This window comes from Anomaloglossus baeobatrachus, chromosome 4, assembly GCF_048569485.1.
Source record: "Anomaloglossus baeobatrachus isolate aAnoBae1 chromosome 4, aAnoBae1.hap1, whole genome shotgun sequence".
In the NCBI taxonomy this organism is placed as follows: domain Eukaryota; kingdom Metazoa; phylum Chordata; class Amphibia; order Anura; family Aromobatidae; genus Anomaloglossus; species Anomaloglossus baeobatrachus.
Window position 1 is genome coordinate 211,972,765 of NC_134356.1, and position 19,272 is coordinate 211,992,036.

General features: G+C 49.2%; 1 protein-coding gene across 1 annotated transcript in view; it reads left to right on the forward strand.

Annotated features, from left to right (window-relative positions):
* Window positions 1–3,203: 3,203 nt before the first annotated feature.
* Window positions 3,204–19,272, forward strand: part of UIMC1 (ubiquitin interaction motif containing 1) — a 165,907-nt gene continuing 149,838 nt past the window's right edge. The window contains 2 exon segments of the mRNA XM_075344648.1: window positions 3,204–3,371; window positions 9,288–9,458. Coding sequence (XP_075200763.1) covers window positions 9,294–9,458 — 165 coding nt within the window. The 5' untranslated portion in view covers window positions 3,204–3,371; window positions 9,288–9,293.

The window sequence follows — 19,272 nt, forward strand, 5'->3', positions numbered from 1 at the left end:
CCATCCTGTGGCACAGAAAATAAATGTTCATACTCGCCTTTCCTTGCTCCCTGCAGCATCGCTCGTCCTCCTGTCTGTGCCAGCAGCAGCACGGCTGACCTGTGTGGTCACCGGATCCCTGCAGCATTGCGATGTCCTCCGGTCTGCCGGCCCGCTGATGTGTGTGGAGCCGTGCGTACAGGGATGACGTCATCACTGTGCTCACCGCTCTCTACACAGATCAGCTGGCCGGCAGACAGGAGAACATCGCGATGCTGCAGGGAACGGTGACCGGTGAGTATACCGTACTTATTCACTCCCCCCACGCCGATGATAATATGCGGGGGGCAGTGAATATAGCCACACATGATCACTCCAGGCTGTAGTTGCCAGGGGTGATTACGCAGGCTGGCTGTTAATTATGCGCACATCCCCCGCCCATCATCCCACCCACCTGTCAGCGCTGGATTCAGCGCTGAGAGATGGTGGGCGGGAGGATGCATGTATATGAAATGAGCGGGCTCATGTGGTCACGGCAGGTGCTCCTACAGCCTGCGCATGCCGCCGATGACCCGCTCCACCACAGCACCCTCATTCCCCACAGCCATGCTCTACATTCAGACTATAAGACGCACCCTCCCACTTTCCCCCAACATTTGGGTGAAAAAAGTGCATCTTATAGTCCGAAAAATACGGTACATTTTTTTGTTAGGAAGTTAGAAAGGTTCAAAGTTCATCAGCAATTTTTCATTTTTCCAACAAAATTTACAAAACCATTTTTTTTAGGGACCACATCACATTTAAAGTGACTTTGAGAGGCCTAGGTGACAGAAAATACCCAAAAGTAACACCTTTATAAAAACTGCACACCTCACACCGCTCAAAACCACCTCCAAGAAGTTTATTAACCCTAGAACGCGCAACCTTAGAAATCTACCATAAAAAACAAGTAACCTAGCAGGCCTGCGAGGCTCCAGGTATGCGTTCTAGGGTTAACCCTTTAGGTGCTTCAGAGGAACCAAAGCCATGTGGAAGAAAAAAGTAAAAACTTATTTTTGTGTAAAAAAAAAAAAAAAGTTACTTTAGCCATAAAATTTTGCATTTTCAAAAGGGTATCAGGAAGAAATGCACCATAAAATTTATTGTACAATTTCTCGAGTACACAGATACCTCATATGTGGTAAAATTCTACTATTTGGGCGCACAGCAAGGCTTGGAAGGGAAGGAGCGCCATTTGACTTTTTGAAAGCAAAATTAGCTGAAATCATTAGAGGACGCCATGTCGTATTTGGAGAGCCCCTGATGTGCCTAAACAGTAGAAACCACCCACAAGTGACCCCATTTTGGAAACTAGGCCCCTCAAACTATTTCTTGAGATGTGTGGTGAGCACCATGAAACCCCAGGTACTTCAGTTTTTCCGTTTAAAAAAAAAACCCAAAATTTTTTCTACAAAAATGTTCTTTGAGCTCAATTTTTTCATTTTCACAAGGGTAACAGGAGAAAATGGACCCCAAAATTTGTTGTGCAATTTCTCCTGAGTACGCTGATATCCAATATGTGATGAAAAACTATTGTCTGGGTGCACGGCAGGGCTCGGAAGGGAAGGAACGCCATTTGACTGTTCAAACAAATTTGGTTGGAATCCTTAGTGGACGCCATGTTGTGTTTGGAGAGCCCCTAATGTGACCCCACAAGTGACCCCATTTTGGAAATGCGCATATCTCGCATTGCATTACCAGGGACGTCCTGCCTCTTTCCCAACGGGAGAGTCTCAGCTGCATAGAAATACATGCAGCTGATCCGCTCCTGTCGGGAAAGAGGCAGGCTGTGCCGGGTAATAAAATGCGAGATACACGCGAGTCTCTCGAAAGTGGAAAAGAGCCCATACTAGGATATCTGGACCCTTGTCTGCTCACCAGAGGGGGGAGAACGTTCTACTTTATGTATTTGGCAGATGATCCATTATTCTGTGAACATTTCAAAGGATCATTGGTTACATAGTTTTCTGATGCTTGCCCTATAATACTCCCCCATACAATAGTCTGGTGTTATTCTCCGGCACAGAGGTGCAATACTCCTCGCTGCCCTTCTACTAGATGTGTACGGTTACACGTTAATTGCTTTTTGTTACTTTTTCACTGTTTTGGAAAGGTTATGTTTTTAGACTAGCCATTATTTCCCATGTCTGGAATTCGCGGTCTGGGTAGACTGCGATGCCCGGACCGGCTGCGGGGCTCCAGAACCCGCCTTAGGCCTCCAACACACATCCGTTAAAAACACGCACATGCCGCGAGACACGTGTTTTCCCTGTGTGTTGCGTGTGGTAAATACGTGTCATGGGTACGTGCGGTCCACGTGTGTTCTCCGTGTGCTATCCGTGATAGCACACGGAGAACCGCTAATTTGCATACTCACATGATCCCTGCTGCTGTCCAGGGTACTGATCTTCGGCTCCAACCCCGCCCACTCCCCTCTGACGCTGCTTCCGGCTGAGCGGAGGGGCGGAGATTAGCGCCCGTGACAGCACGCTCACCTCCTTTACACGCTCATAACAAGCGGCGGCCGGCAGGAACATTTTGCAGCGGTAGAATCTGCGGGGCTGGTGGAGGTATGTGTTTTTTTAATTTTTAAATTCATGACACGTGTTCTCCGGCGCCTGTCACACGGAACCGCATCCACACTACATCCGTGTGGTACGGGTGCGGGCCGTGTGACACCCGTGCTGCCGGAGAATACGTGGACATGTCAGCGTGAGAAAATCAGACGCACGTAAGTCCGGAACGGACACACGTTCCGTTCCAAAATACGTACGTGTGTCCAAACAATGAAAACATAGGTCCACGTGTCTCCGTGCCGCTGGTACGTGAAAAAACTGGCAAACACGTACCGACGGCACGGACTTCTGCTGGGGAACCCTTGGCCCAGTGGCCATGGTGGATGGACACCTGTCATTATTGTGTAATTACAGTGCAATGTTATAGAAGCGCATGGTATGAAATGCTTTGCTGGCTTCCTAGAACCCGTGCCACCACATGCCGCTCGTGTATCGCACACTATCCTGCTGGCAGTGCCCAGTCCTGTATCTGAAGTGTCGTCTTCCCAGGCTGGTGATGTTCTGTGACCTTGACAACCGTCCTTCTGCGAGCTGCGGATCATGTCTGTAAGAACACGGTAGTGGCGCCCCCTTTCCTCAGAGCACTTGGTTTCGCCCGCCCCTGTGCGCGTCCCCGCAGCCGCCGTTGTTTCGCGGGAGCAGGAAGCCTGAGGCGCGTGCCCTGGGAAGTGCAGTGCTGGGCGCCTTGTCGGTGACAGGAGGGGCGGCTGGGAAAGTCACGTGCTTCTCTTTATGTCCACCTGAAGGCCGGCGGCAGCAGTAGCGTTAGCTCCAGAGGTGAGTGTCATGGCGGGAATTCCGTCCCTATCGCTCCGCTGTGCACACAGGGCGTGCTGGGACTTCTGGTGTAGTACATTCCCAGGCTGCCTGCTTCCTGCTGCCTGCACACTTCAAGCGTTAATGGAAACCCCCTTGTATCGCTGTGGTCAGTCAGCCTGTACCAAGTGCACGGCGGAGGGGGAGACGCGCATCAGCCCACGTGATGTAAATACATTGCTAACTACAGCCAGAGCCACCAGGTGGGCCATCAGTGGCCACAGGACCCCTCATAGAGGTGGCACTGAAAAGTAAGCTATGGATGTGTTCATGGCATGTACATTAATGAGGAAAAACTAAGTACACCCACCTCGACTGCTAGGATCAGAACATTAACAAGAAACTAGTCTTTACAAGATTTTGGCATTAGGCTACACTCACACGACCGTTCTGTGTTTGCGGTCCGCAAAAAAAGTTCTGTTTTTCCACGGACAAGTGCATCCGTTCCGTACCGTATACGTTCCGTGTGTCATCCTTGTGACTGTATCTGGCCAGATGCTGGTCCCCATATACAGTCTATGGAGAAAAGAATCCGGCACAAAGAGGTAGGAGCAAGTGCTACATACTCACCGATTACCGGGAAGGTTCACGCTGCTCCCACGGCAGCTCTTTCTTCTTCCCAAGCCAGCTGCTCATTAGGCTCATACATATTCACTTCTTCCCTCTCTCACCGGCGTCTGTGATTGGTTGCAGTCAGACGCGCCCCCATGCTGAGTGAAAGCTGTCTGACTGCAACCAATCACAGCCGCCGGTGGGGTGGTCTTTCTCATACAGGGAAATAAATAAATTAAAAAATCAGCGTGCGGTCCCCCCAAATTTTGATAACCAGCCAAGATAAAGCCTCATAGCTGGGGGCTGGTGTTCTCAGGCTGGGGAGACCCACGTTATTGGGAGCCCCCAGCCTAAAAATATCAGCTGGTAGCCGCCCAGAATTGCCGCATTCATTAGATGCGACAGTCTTGGGACACTACCCAGCTTCTCCCGACTGTCCTGGTGCAGTGGCAATCGGGGTAGTAAGGAGTTAATGGCAGCTCATAGCTGCGACTAAGTCCTAGGTTAGTGATGGCAGGCGTCTATGAGACACCCCCTCTCACTAATCTGTAAGTGAAAGTAAATAAACACAAGCACCTAAAATATCCTGTATTTGAAATAAAAGACAAAAAACACCCCTTTTCACCACTTTATTAACCCCCCAAAACACCCCACCAGGTCCAACATAATCCACACGAGGTCACACAAAACTTCCTGCACTGCTATGCTATACCTGAATCTCACAGTGAAAGCCATAGAACATGACCACCTGCTATGACATTCAGGCAGCAAGTGAAGTGAGCCGCGCGGTCAGCGGAGACGTCACTCAGGTGATTTCTGGTCATTGGTGGAGGACTCCAGCTGTGACCACACATCACCTGAGTGACGTCACCGCTAGACACAGCCACGATACTTGACGTTATAATGCGGCGGATCATAGAACTCAGTAACGAGCGCTGATGTCACGAGTTCAGCGGAGGTCATCACTGCAGGTAATGGACTTAGCTAACCTCATGATGTCGGCATTCGTCATAGATGAGAAAGACCTATATAATGTCCCACTCACCTGCATTTTGTAATCTTGCACCCTTTAGTGCTTTTCATGTGGCACTAAAGGGTGTTTAGCCTTGTACTTAGCCAGAAAATAAGTAATTAAAAAATTGATGTGGGGGCCCCTCTATTTTTTGTTGCCAGCAAGGGCAAAGCAGACGGCTGCAGCCTGCAGACCACAGCTGGCAGCTTCACCTTGGCTCGTAATCCAAAACAGGGCACCCAACGCTGTTATTTTAAATTAAATAAATAATTTAAAACAAAAAACGTGGGGTCCCCCCCAAATTCGATCAGCCAAGGTAAAGCGGACAGCTGTGGTCTGATATTCTCAGACTAGGGAGGTGCACGGTTATTGGACACTCCTCAGCCTAAAAATAGCAGACCTCAGCCACCCCAGAAGCGATGCATCCATTAGATGCGCCAATCCTGGTGCTTCGCCCCAGCTCATCCCGTTGCCCTGGTACGGTGGCAAACTGGGTAATATATGGGGTTGTTACCAGCTGTGTAATGTCACCTGACATCAAGCCCTGGGAATATTGATGTCACTGTGTCTATCAGATACTCGACATCACTAACCCAGTCAGTAATAGTGTGTGTTTAAACAGGTGCAAGCCACACGTACTGGTATGGGCATCCATGTGACATCTGTGTCATACGCGTGACGTCTGTGTTTGCATACGTGTGACATCTGTGTGACTGGTAACGGTAAAAAAGTGCAGGATACTGAAATAAATGTTTTTTTAACGTGTAAAAGATGGGCAAAGCCTGAAAAATTATTGATAGATATAGAACAGATAGATAGAACAGATAAGATAGATAGGTACATAGAATAGATAAGATAGATAGAGAGCTATAAAGAAAGAACATATCAAATAGACAGAAAGTACGGATAGAATAGCTCAATAGATATAGAGATAGCTAGCTTGGCCAGATGTTTTGTAGCATTTTTTTTTTTTTAATAACAAAAAAATAATTGAAGTGGGGTCCCCCCAATTTTCATTTCCAGCACAGGAACCGTAGCAGCTGCAGGCTACAACCCTCAGCTGTACCTTGGCTGGTTATTAAAAAATTAAAAATAGAGGGGGATCCCACACTTATTTTTAATGTTTTTAGATTAAAAAAAAATGACATGGAGTCCCCTCTATTTTACTAAAACTAGCCAAGGTACAGCAGACATTATTAGAGTGGGAAAGGCCATTGTTATTTGGTCCTTTCCAGCCAAACAATAGCAGCTCACAGCCGCCTCAGAAGTGGCGAATCCATTAGATGCTCCAACTGGCATCAAGCCAGGGTATTAGTAATGGGTGGCGTCTAGCAGATACCGCCATTAATAACCCAGTAGTTGAAAGGAGAATAAAAAGTTTATTTGAGCAAAAAAAAAACCAAGTCCAGCCCTCGTTAATTAATTTATTTGTTTTTTAATAATAAAAAAATACAAAAGGTCCACTGTAATCCATGCTGAGGTCCAACAACGTTCCCCAAAAGCGAACCTGAAAATACATAAAAAGAGAAAATTATTCAATAAATAAAGACGAGACACCCTCTTTTCCAAATTATTTCCCTGTCAAAGCCCTAATCCTGGTCCGCCGTAATCCAATTAGGGGGTCCCACGTCGATCCCATACTGCTGGCACATTCAATGGAGAACCGAACGTTCAGCATTGATTGTGAGAGCAGCCTCTGTAGGCACACACATTGCTTCCCTACACTAACCTAGACCTCATAAGGTGAGCCCAAGTCACCACAGGGGCTCCCTCAGCATTGTGTGTGCAGCCTCATCAGGAGGTCATCACTGCTGTGCGTGCTTCCCTACACTAACCTAGACCTCATAAGGTGAGCCCAAGTCACCACAGGGGCGCCCTCAGCATTGTGTGTGCAGCCTCATCAGGAGGTCATCACTGCTGTGCGTGCTTCCCTACACTAACCTAGACCTCATAAGGTCAGCTTAGGTCACCACAGGGGCGACCTCAGCATTGTGTGTGCAGCCTCATCAGGAGGTCATCACTGCTGTGCGTGCTTCCCTACACTAACCTAGACCTCATAAGGTGAGCCCAAGTCACCACAGGGGCTCCCTCAGCATTGTGTGTGCAGCCTCATCAGGAGAACATCACTGCTGTGCGTGCTTCCCTACACTAACCTAGACCTCATAAGGTGAGCCCAAGTCACCACAGGGGCTCCCTCAGCATTGTGTGTGCAGCCTCATCAGGAGGTCATCACTGCTGTGCGTGCTTCCCTGCACTAACCTACACCTCATAAGGTCAGCTCAGGTCAGCGCAGGGGCGCCCTCAGCAGTGTGTTTGCGACCGCGGCAGTGACGGCACGAGTTAATCAGAGTTCCCAGTGAATGTTGATGAACCTGTGAAGTCACTGATGCTACACCCGCGTCAGGAGGTTATCCGAGTTCTTTGAATAATCCAATGACCTCCTTACGTCACTGCACACACACACTGCTGGATACTCACCTGTTCCCGCAACTGATGTCTCCAGCGAATGCTGCTGCTTCCAGGTCCTTGGTGCAGTGCATACTGTATTCAATGATTATAATGAGCGAGGGCCGGAAGCAAGTGACAGCAGCTAGAAGACAGCTTCGCTGGATACAGGTGAGTATAGAAATTATTTTTATTGCAAAGACATGTTTTCTCTGGTCCGTGTCACACTGAAGTCACATGGATCACATCAGTGTGCGATCAGTGTGGCATCAGTGCTGCCGGAGAAAAAATGGACATATCTCCGTGTGTGTGTACGGGGCCTCACGGTCGTAAAAACACTGCCGTGTGAGTAACACCATAGATTGACATGGGTACGTGTGGCATCCGCGTTAAAAACTAATGTCACACGCACCTGAAACACTGACGTCTGAAAGGAGTTTAATGATGCTCGAACACTACTGTGCTCGGGTGCTCAGGACTCATAATGAGTAGTTGGATGCTCGAATGGGCGTGTCTCGAGCACCTGAGTATCATGGAAGTCAATGGGGAACTTGAGCATTTTTCCTGAAGATTTTTTTGAAAAATGCTTGTGCTCCCCATTGATTTCCGTTATGCTCGGGTGCTCAAGTTGCGTCCATCCAATCATCAAACTGCTCGTTATGAGTCCTGAGCATGGTAGTGCTCGCTCATCATTAGCAATAACATGGTTCTTTGCTTTTCCCAGCCATTCTGATGTACGATCAGGGTTCTGGGCACTGCTGACTTTCATAGTGTTCTCACCACAGAGAATGTTCGCTACTCCGCAGCATAAATTGACATGCTGCGACTCGGGAAGCCATGCCGCATGTTATGCTATGCTGAGGAGAAAAGAAGCACAATGAGCATGAGCTTTCTATAAATCCCATCCACTGTGCTTGTACTGTACAATGCAGCGTTTTGGAAGAAGTGAAAACACACTGCGGAGACTAATCGTGTGCACCTACCCCTATGGATTTTGACTGGACTACCTCTTTTAAAAAAAAAATGGTGCGAGCAATGTAAAATGCTCCAGTTTTCTGATGGAAAATGTCTCACAATTTGGCCTACTTTTTTTCCATCACAAAACAGGTGTCACTGGCCTACTAAATGTTCAGTTTAATGTCTTCCATTAAGGGTATGTGCCCACGCTCAGGACTCGCTGCGTCCTGTGCGCGGTGGTTCCTGACCTGTGGGGCTGAAAGTCTCCTCCGCAGGAGAGCTCAGCGACCCGTACCCACAATTAGGGTTCGGTGCGCTACGGGCTCTCGCTTGTGTTCTCCCTACGGAGGATGCTTGCGACTCTGCAGCAAATAATAGACATGCTTGCGGCTCGGGAAGCTGCATCGCAGGTCAGTTTCCGCTGAGGGCCGCACAGTGGGCAGGAGATTTCTATAAATCCCATCTACTGTGCTTGTACTGTACAACGCAGCGTTTTGGACACAGCTGAAGCCTGCTACATCCAAAATACTGCAAACACTGATCGTGGGCACACAACCTAATACTTTATAGTGTAATTTTTCAGGCTGCTTTGTACTGATGACTAAAATATATGTCAAGAGTCAACATGGCTCTGTCATAACTGTCTCATAAGGTCTGTAGGATTTAGCCTGTGGATAAAACTACTTGTTCTCTTCTTAACGTGTTTGTGTCATGTTTTATAATGCATTGTATTCTTGATTTGTAGCCAGATGTTATGTACACTTAATTTTACAGCATATTCACAATATATAATTATTATGTTTACGGCTTGGGAATGATTTGCATTGTGATCTGAACTCTTTTGTGAAGACTGCTTCTCCCACTGTGTAGCTTTTTTCACATTGTTCTTTGTGCTACTTTATGATTTCCAGGTGTTGATGAGTATGCACCATCGCAGAAAACCTCAATTCTCTGGAGGAACTTGCAGTCAATATGTGGTAGAGAATGCGGAATCCATTCTAGAAGTCCCAGTCGACATTAGTCCTGAAAATAGGACTGACAGGGAAGATACAACTATTGTGATCCCTGATGGTGATGATATGGTATGTATGGATTCGAACAGTAGTTAAAGGAGCATAGTTATTAAATAGTACTGTGTTACAGTGAACTTAGGGTGCGTGCCCATGATCAGTATTTGCAGCGGTTTGGCTGTTCCAAACCGCTGTGGTGTACAGTACAAGCACAGTGGATGGGATTTCTAGAAATCCCATGCCCACTATGCTTCTTTTTTCCACAGCAAACACTGACCTGCGGCACGTCTTTCCAGACCGCAGCATGTCAATTGTTTGCTGCGGAATTGCTTGCGTCCTCCGTAGGGGAAACACAAGCGAGAGACCGCAGCGCACTGAACCCTGATTGTGGGTACTGACAGCTGCGTTCTCCTGCGGAGGAGATGCGCAGTCCCCCCGGTGAGGACTCACTGCGTTCTGAACACAGCGAGTCCTGATTGTGGGCACATACCCTTAGAGTTGTTCTACCATGGTGAAAATGATGAACCAGCTTTAGGATAGGTCATCATTATGTTGTTGGTGGGGTTTAGACAGTCAGCACTCCTACCAATTGTCTGTTCACAGCGACGGCTGGAAGTAATCGGTTATACAGCTAAACAGTACACCTGTAATGGGTACTGCAACCCTTTAAGGCCCTCATTTACCGTATTTTTCAGATTATAAGACGCACTTTTCCCCAAAACATTTTGGGAGGAAAATGAGGGGTGCTCTGAATGTAGCTTACCTGGAGGTGGAGAATGGGCGCTGTCCTGGCTGTGGTGAGCGCTGTGTGGAGCAGGGCGGTGTTGGGCTGTGCTGGCTGAGGCGGGTGAGATGCTCTGACGGCGGTGTTGGGCTGTGCTGGCTGCAGCGGGTGAGATGCTCTGACTGCGGTGTTTGGCTGTGCTGGATGTGGCGGGTGAGATGCTCTGACGGCGGTGTTGGGCTGTGCTGGCTGCAGCGGGTGAGATGCTCTGACTGCGGTGTTGGGCTGTGCTGGCTGCAGCGGGTGAGATGCTCTGACTGCGGTGTTGGGCTGTGCTGGCTGCAGCGGCTAAGGGATGCTCTGACTGTGGTGTTGGGCTGTACTGGCTGTGGCGGGTGAGATGCTCTGTCGGCGGTGTTGGGCTGTGCTGGCTGCAGCGGGTGAGATGCTCTGACTGCGGTGTTGGGCTGTGCTGGCTGCAGCGGGTGAGATGCTCTGTCGGCGGTGTTGGGCTGTGCTGCCTAAGGTGGGCGCTGTGTGGAGCAAGGTGGTGTGCCGGGTGACATGCTCTGTCGGCGGTGTGATCTTCAAATAATGCCGCCAGGAATCGGCGCGTGCGCAGATGGAGCTCCTGGATTATGATTGAGCCGAGAGCTCACTCTGCACTCGCCAAATGCGGGCAGCATTATTTGAAGATCACACCACTGACTGAGCGTATCACCCCCCTCTGCCCTGCTCCACACGGCCAGCACAGCCGGTCACACAGTGAGTACACCCCTCAAATGTTTGTAAATATTTAATATTGTTTCATGGGACAACACTGAAAATCTGACACAGGATACATAGTTACAATGTAAAGTAGTTAGTGTACAGCTTGTGTAACTTTGGTGTGGCCTCTAAGGCTATGTGCACATGCTGTGTATTTTTGCCGCATTTTTTGCCGCATTTTTTCTGTGCCTTTTTCGGATGCCGTTTTGATACCAAAACTGTATGCATTTCCTTCCCAAGCAAAGTCTATGAGATTTCATTTTTGCTGCCCGCATGTTGCAATTTTTTTTGGCTGCATCTTTGTGGTGACCACAAAGAATCCTGCATGTCAATTTTTTTTGCACTTTGTCCCTGCGTTTCGGAGGACTGGCAGATCAATCCCCCGCTGACTCGGGGTCAGCGGTGGATTGATCCCTGGAATCTGGCCAGATGCCAATCCCCATATAAAGTCTATGGTGGCAAGAATCCGGCGCAAAGTAGTAGGAGCAAGCTCTTCATACTTACCGGGGCGGCTGTCACACTGCTCCCGTGGTCTCTCATTCTTCTTCCCGGGCCGCTGATTAGGCTCATATATATTCACTGCTTCCCACGCCCACCAGCATCTGTGCAGTCAGACGAGCGCCCACGCTTAGTGACAGCATGCCTGAGGCTTCCAATCACAGACGCCGGTGGGCAGTTTTATATCATACAGTAAAATAAATTAAAAAATTGGCATGGGATCCCCCCCATATTATGATACCAACACAGATAAAGCTTGACAGTTCGGGGCTGGTATTCTAAGGCTGGGGATACCCAAGGTTATTGGGCACCCCAGCCTAAAAATATCTGCCAGCAGCCGCCTGGAATTGCCGCATCCATTAGATGTTACAGTCTTGGCACTTTACCTGTCTCTTCCTGATTGCTCTGGTGCGGTGGCAATTGGGGTAATAAGGAGTTGATAACAGCCCACAGCAGCCACTAAGTCCTGGTTTAGTAATGACAGCATCTATGAGACACCCCATCACTAATCAATAAGAGAAAGTAAATAAACACAAACACCTAAAAAATCCTTTATTTACAAAAAAAAGACAAAAAAGCTCCCTCTTTGACCCCTTTATTAACCCCAAAAAGACCCCTGCAGGTCTAACGTAATCCACAATAGGTCCCACGACGCTTCCACCACTGCTATATCTGAAGCTCACAGCGAGCGCCATAGAACATGACTGCCCACTGTGAGCTCCATGCAGAAACTGAAGTAAGCTGCGCGATCAGCGGCGGTGACGTCACTCAGGTTAGCCGCTGCCACAGCTGGACTCCTCCACCTCTGACTCCAAATCGCCCAAGTGATGTCAACGCTGATCGCGCGGCTCACTTCATTTGCTGTGTGGAGCTCACAGTAGACAGTCATGTTCTATGGCGCTCACTGTCAGCTTCACATGTAGTGTTTGTCGCGAGTGCATTTTTTGGGGGCCAGAAACGTGCATCTTTGTGGTCACACAAAGATGCAGCGTGCGCATATAACCTAACTCAACACACAGCCATGGAAGAGGACCAACCAACAGGATTTTGCTATATGATTGCAGGCATACCTGTTATAGAAAGATCCGAGGCTTAAGGGTGCTTTACACGCTGCGACATCACTAGCGATCTCATTAGTGATGTGACCCACCAAATCACACATACGATTTGCCGAGATCTCACATGTGACCGACGTTACAAAAATGACCTAAGTGCGATCTCGGCAAATCTTATCTGCGATCTGGCGTGTCGCATCGCTAACAAGATCGCTAACGATGTTGCAGCGTGTAAAGCACCCTTTAGTTGATTATATATCTTTAATCGAAGCTGCAGAAAAGCATTGCACCTTGACTAGTACAATATGAGTGGGTATCTGTGGGTCGGGTCCTCGTGTTTTATTCCTCCTCCTCCGGCGTTCTCCTGGCTCGCCTCTTTTTTGTTTATTTGAATATCGCACCGCCATTGCTGGTATTAGCGGCTTTTGTGTATTGCCATAGTACTCAGGTCTTCAGTAAAATATCGCGGAGTCTGCGCATACATGTACTTCGATCTCAGGCGCCATTTTATTGAACACACTGCGTTGAAGACCATGAGAAGCATTGGTGTGTGCACAGATATGTACTGTATGCGCTGATGCTTCAGTCGTCACCGCAGCTTGTTCAATAAAATGGCACCGGTGATCGCAGTACGCGCATGTGTCGACTCCAGGCGCTATTTTAATGAAGACCTTTGTACGGTGGCGGCGCGGCGCAGTATTCAAATAAAGAAAAGGGGGCAAACCAGAAGACGCCGGAGGAGGAGGTGTAAACGCAAGGACTGGACCTACAAAGATCCGCCCGTGTTGCACACATCAATCAAAGTGCAGTTCTTTTCTGCAACTTTGATTTAAAGATATGTAATCAACCAAGCATTGGATCTTTCTATAACAGGTATGCTTGGATTCAGCATCTTACTGCCTGTATGGCACTGCCTTTACCTCATATAGCAAAATCCTGCTGGTTAGTCCTACTTAAGGCCGCTTCACACGCTGTGACATCGCTCAAGCGATCTCGTTGGGGTCACGGAATTGGTGATGCACATCCGGCCGCATTAGCGATGCCGTTGCGTGTGACACCTATGAGCGATTTTTCATCGTCGCAAAAACGTGCAAAATCGCTCATCGGTGACATGGGGGTCCATTCTCGAATATCGTTGCTGCTGCAGTAACGATGTAGTTCGTCGCTCCTACAGCAGCACACATCGATACCTGTGATACCGCAGGAACGAGGAAGCTCTCCTTACCTGCCTCCCGCCCGCAATGCGGAAGAAAGGAGGTGGGCGGGATGTTACATCCCGCTCATCTCCGCCCCTCCTCTTCTATTGGGCGGCGGTTCAGTGACACTGCTGTGACGTCGCTGTGACGCTGAACGAACCGCCCCCTTAGAAAGGAGGCGGTTCGCCGGTCACAGCGACGTTGCTAGGCAGGTAAGTATGTGTGACATGTCTGGGCGATGTTGTGTGCCACGGGCAGCGATTTGCCAGTGTCGCACAACCGATGGGGGCGGGTACCTACACTAGCGATATCGGTCACGATATCGCAGTGCGTAAAGCGGCCTTTAATGTCGAAACAGCGGGCAACAAAAGGGAGTACACCCCTTAGTGAAAATGGCCAAATTGTGCCCAAAATTTCAATATTTTGTGGGGCCATTTTTAATCAGTCAACAGGGAGATGAAAAATCGACCGCATACAGCTGCTATGCCAAACAAATTCTTTTATTTAGACGATTTTCTCCATAGGTGCAGATAAAAATGCGGGAGGTGGCTTGGATGCGAGTCCCTCCAAAGGACGACGGCCGTTTCGTCTGTAAGTCAGACTTCTACGTGGACCCGTAGAAGTCTGACTTACAGACGAAACGGCCGTCGTCCTTTGGAGGGACTCGCATCCAAGCCACCTCCCGCATTTTTATCTGCACCTATGGAGAAAATCGTCTAAATAAAAGAATTTGTTTGGCATAGCAGCTGTATGCGGTCGATTTTTCATCTCCCTGTTGTTGGATCTCCTAGCTGCTTTCTACCGACCAGCACGCTGCGCCTGAAACCAGCGCTACATGGTAATCATCAGCACGTGAGCCACTGAACCTGAAGGTAATCTGAGGGCAGGCAGTGCAGGACTTGTTCACTTTTGGCTGCACCATTTTTAATCAGTGCCTTAACTCTCTTGGGCATCTCCATGCTCTCTTGATCATGGAGTTCAATTGAGCTTCACAGGAACCACTGGAATCCTCTTCCTTTCCTCCATGATGATAACGCAGAGCTGGTGGATGTTGGGGACCTTGCGTTACTACACCTTGCTTTGAGGGTGCCCATTAATATAGATGCAATCAAGCTGTTTAGATAGAACATAAAATATATTTATTGAAATGAAAGTTTAGAACACAAACATTTTACTAAATTGTAAGTACAGTGGAACCTTGGATTAAGAGTAACTTGGTTTGAAAGCGTTTTGTAAGACGAGCAAAGCTTTTTAAAATTTTGTAACTTGGTTTAAAAGCAATGCTTTCCAATAAGAGCAAATCCTCACTGTGCACACTTCCAGTTTAGTCCTTTCACCGCACTCTGACCCACTCTGCAGGTAACTTTCTGTCCATATGCACTGTATATTATATACCATTGTACAGTATATACTATATAGCATGTCTATCATTTGCATTTGTGGATACTGTATTGTACTTTCTTTCTGCTAATCAGTACAGCACATTGCTTATACTGTAATCTAATGGCCTGGGCAGTATTCCTACCCCACATTTGGGGTGTTTTTTGTGTATTTTACTAGAATAAAGGTTGTCATATTTATACATCATTTTTTCTCTCTATAGTGTATCTCCCACTCAGCAACAATTTTATTGTCAGCTAATGTGCAGTTTAATGTTTTGGTTTTTACTGTACAGTATTTTGTATTAGTGTACTGTAATTTTAGATGAATACATTACATTATTTTGTATTACTGTACAGTTTGTATCAATACAGTAAATATTTTTGGGTTGTGGAGTGAATTGTTTGTGTTTCGATTATTTCCTATGGGAAAATTCGTTTTGATATAAGAGTAACTTGGTTTAAGAGCACACGCCCGGAACGAATTATGCTAATAATCCAAGGTTCCACTGTATGTAATAAACTATGCAGTAAATGGGGAAAAAATGTTTACAACAAAAATGTACGGAATAACATTTCTGCAGTCTATGAATTTGTTCTGAGAAATAGTATCGCCTCCATCAGATCCTCCTTCATAGATGACCTCAAATCAGGTCCTCCTCCATAAATGATCTCAGATTTGACCTAATTACTTTAAGGCAAGAGAACAACCTCTTTACACTAACTTGGTTTGGTGGCAAAGTGGTAACCACATGGGCAACGGCTCTAACAATTTCAGGCAATACCATTTCTTTGTCGCTCCATTGGGAGACCCAGACAATTGGGTGTATAGCTACTGCCTCCGGAGGCCACACAAAGTATTACACTCAAAAGTGTAAACCCCTCCCCTCTGCTATACACCCTCCCATGCATCACGGGCTCCTCAGTTTTTATGCTTTGTGCGAAGGAGGCTGACATCCACGCATAGCTCCACATCTTAGTCAGCAGCAGCTGCTGACTAGGTCGGATGGAAGAAAAGAGGGCCCATATCAGGGCCCCCAGCATGCTCCCTTCTCACCCCACTCTTGTCGGCGGTGTTGTTAAGGTTGAGGTACCCATTGCGGGTACATAGGCAGGAGCCACATGCTGTTTCCTTCCCCATCCCTTTAGGGCTCTGGGTGAAGTGGGATCCTAATCGGTCTCCAGGCACTGGGACCGTACTCCCTCCGCAGCCCCTGGTCCCCTCAAGGACTCAGTGTCCCCTTGGGGATGGTGCAGAGAGCAGCTTCGCCTCAGACTTGGCGACTACCGCGCCGACCGCGCCTGCTTGCCGGCCGCGGTCGGTAACTTTAGTTCCCGGCTTTTGCGGCCTAGCGCCTTAAACTCCCGTCCCTGGCCCTGCCAGTCAGGGGGAAGGGCGGGACGGTCAGTCGGAGGCTAGCAGTGACGGCTGGAGCACACTTGGCTGTCCTCCGCCTTCCTCACGTTTTGCTCAGGGCACCAGATTCCCGCACTTTTGGGGTTACGCCCACGGCTCCCCCCTCCACTGTACACGCCGACAGCCATGTTTTCAGCAGCACAAACTGCTTCAGGGTCGGTACACCAGGGGGCTTCTTCTCGATGCTGGGCCCCCTAGAGTGATGAACTGTATATGTGATACACTGTATATATGGCTATATAATGTTTGAATGCAGTTTCACTGGTTGAGCTTCGCCGGCGTTCCCTGTCCAGGCGGCAGGGACAGAGTTACAGCTTTGCTGAGAAACTCTCTGGGTCATTTTCACTATCCATGTCTCAGGCTATGGACAAATGGTCGGCTAAGAGACTAGGAGTTTGCAGTCCAGACCGGCCCCTTACACAGGCTGCGGGATCACCCCAGGCCTCCCTCGGTCTGCGACGAAGCGTGTTCCTGGGTTGGCCTCTAGTGATTACGTGGTAAACTCCAGCACGAACCGCAGTCCCAGCCCGGCTAAGCAGCCTTGCTTGGAATCTTCCCCGACTTCTAGGGTCTCAGGGACCCTCTAGAGGATGGGGCGGAGGTCGCAACCCAGGACTCTGTCCGGACGTGGCTCTCAAGGCTTCACAGATTCTGTCCAGAAGCACACCTTCCCGGACAAGCGTTTTACTGAACGCCTTATAACACACGTTGTCCCTTCCCTTCTGACGTTGTTAAGGTTTCGGCTCAGTGTCATAAGGTGCCCGCCAGTCTCGGACTGGCGGCTAGATCAGTAGTAGCAGTGGCTGGCGGGTCCACGCTCAAGAATGCCACGGACAGACAGATAGAACTCCTAATGGGATCCATCTATGAAGCCATAGGCGCGTCCGTTGCCCCAGCCTTTGCAGGGGTGGGCACTCCAGGCTATCTCAGCTGCTCTGTCTCAGATCATTGCGGTCATCCTGTGCTCCGCAATTAGCGTCTTTGACGTCTCAGGCGGTGGTATTTTCATCCTCCGCCGTGCACAGAGAACCTTTTCTGCATGGCGGTCCAGGTCAGGGGAGTGGTCCCCACATGTCCAAGACCGATGTAGGAGATATTCTGTCTTACGGTCACAGGATAGAGCTCAGTTCTCGTCCTCCGACTCGTTGCTTCACAGCATCTCCGTCCCCCGAGCGAGCCGATGCACGTTTCCAGTCGGTGAACACTCCGAAGGCAGGAGGAGTTGCGATCCTCGTTCCCCTTCAAGAACGTAGTTGCGGCTTTTTACTCCAGCTTGTTCGTGGTACCAGATAGGACGGATCACTCCGCCCCGTTCTGGACTTCACACGGCTCAACGGACTGAGAACCTGACGGTTCCGGATGGAATCTCTCCGCTTGCCATCACCTTTGATGGCCCAAGGAGGTTTCCTAGCATCAATCGACATCAGGGATGCTTATTTCCACGTGCCGATTGTACCAGAATATCAGCGCTTCCTGCGCTTCGCCATAGGGAACGAACACCTTCAGTTCGTGGCACTAACTTTCGGCCCGGTGACAGCCCTACGGGCCTGCACCAAGGTCATGACAACGGTGGTAGCGGTCCTACTCTCTCAGGCAATCTGCTGGTCAAGGCCCCCTCTCTGATGGCATGCCAACACAGACTGAACATTGCTCTAGAGACTCTCCAGAGATTCGGGTGGTTCATCAATTTCTCCTAAAGTCAAAATTGACACCGGCCCAATCACTGACATATCTCGGCATGGAGTTTCATACTCTCTCAGCGATAGTGAAGCTTCCGCTAGACAAACAGCGTTCACTACAGACAGGGGTGCAATCGTTCCTTCGAGCCCAGTCACACCCTTGAGGTGCCTCGTACACTTCCTAGAGAAGTTGGTGGCAGCAATAGAGGCAGCTCCGTTTGCGCAGATTCATCTGCGCCCACTTTAATGGGACTTTCTCCGCAAATGGGACAGCAAATCGACGTCCCTCGACAAGAACGTTGCTCCTTCTTGGGCAGCCATGGCCTCCCTTCAGTGGTGGCTTCTTCCCACTCTTGTCGAAGGAAAAATCCTTCCTGCCCACATCCTGGGCTGTGGTCACGGCGGACGCGAGTCTGTCAGGGAGTCTTCCTCCACCACAGGGCTCAGGGTACATGGACTCAGCAGAGTCCTCCCTCCAGATCAATGTTCTGGAGATAAGGGCAGTGTTCTAGCCCTAATAGCATTCCAGCCATGGCTGGAAGGCAGGCAGATCCGAATTCAGTCGGACAACGCCACGGCGGTGGCATACATCAACCACCAAGGCGGCACAAGCAGTCGGCAAGCCTTCCAGCAAGTCCGGCGGATTCTGCTGTGGGTGGAGGCCACAGCCTCCACCATCTCCGCAGTTCACATCCCGGGCGTAGAAAACTGGGAAGCAGACTTTCTCAGTCGCCAGGGCATGGACGCAGGGGAATGGTCTCTTCGACCGGACGTGTTTCAAGAGATTGTTGCCGCTGGGGGAAGCCGGACGTCGACCTATTGGCGTCCCGGCACAACAACAAGGTCCCGGCATTCATGGCACGTTCTCAAGTTCACGGAGCTCTGGCGGCAGACGCATTCTGAATTCTGCGGCCCTCAACCTGACTGCGTAGCCATTGAGTACTGGATCCTAGCGTCTTCAGGGTTATCTCAAGAGGTCATTGCCACTATGAGACAGGCCAAGAAATCAACGTCCGCCAAGATCTACCACAGGACGTGGAAGATCTTCTTATCCTGGTGCTCTGATCAGAGTTTTACTCTCTGGCCATTCGCCTTGCCCACTTTCTGTCCTTCCTTCAATCCGGAATGGAAAAGGGGTTGTCTCTCGGTTCCCTTAAGGGACAAGTTTCG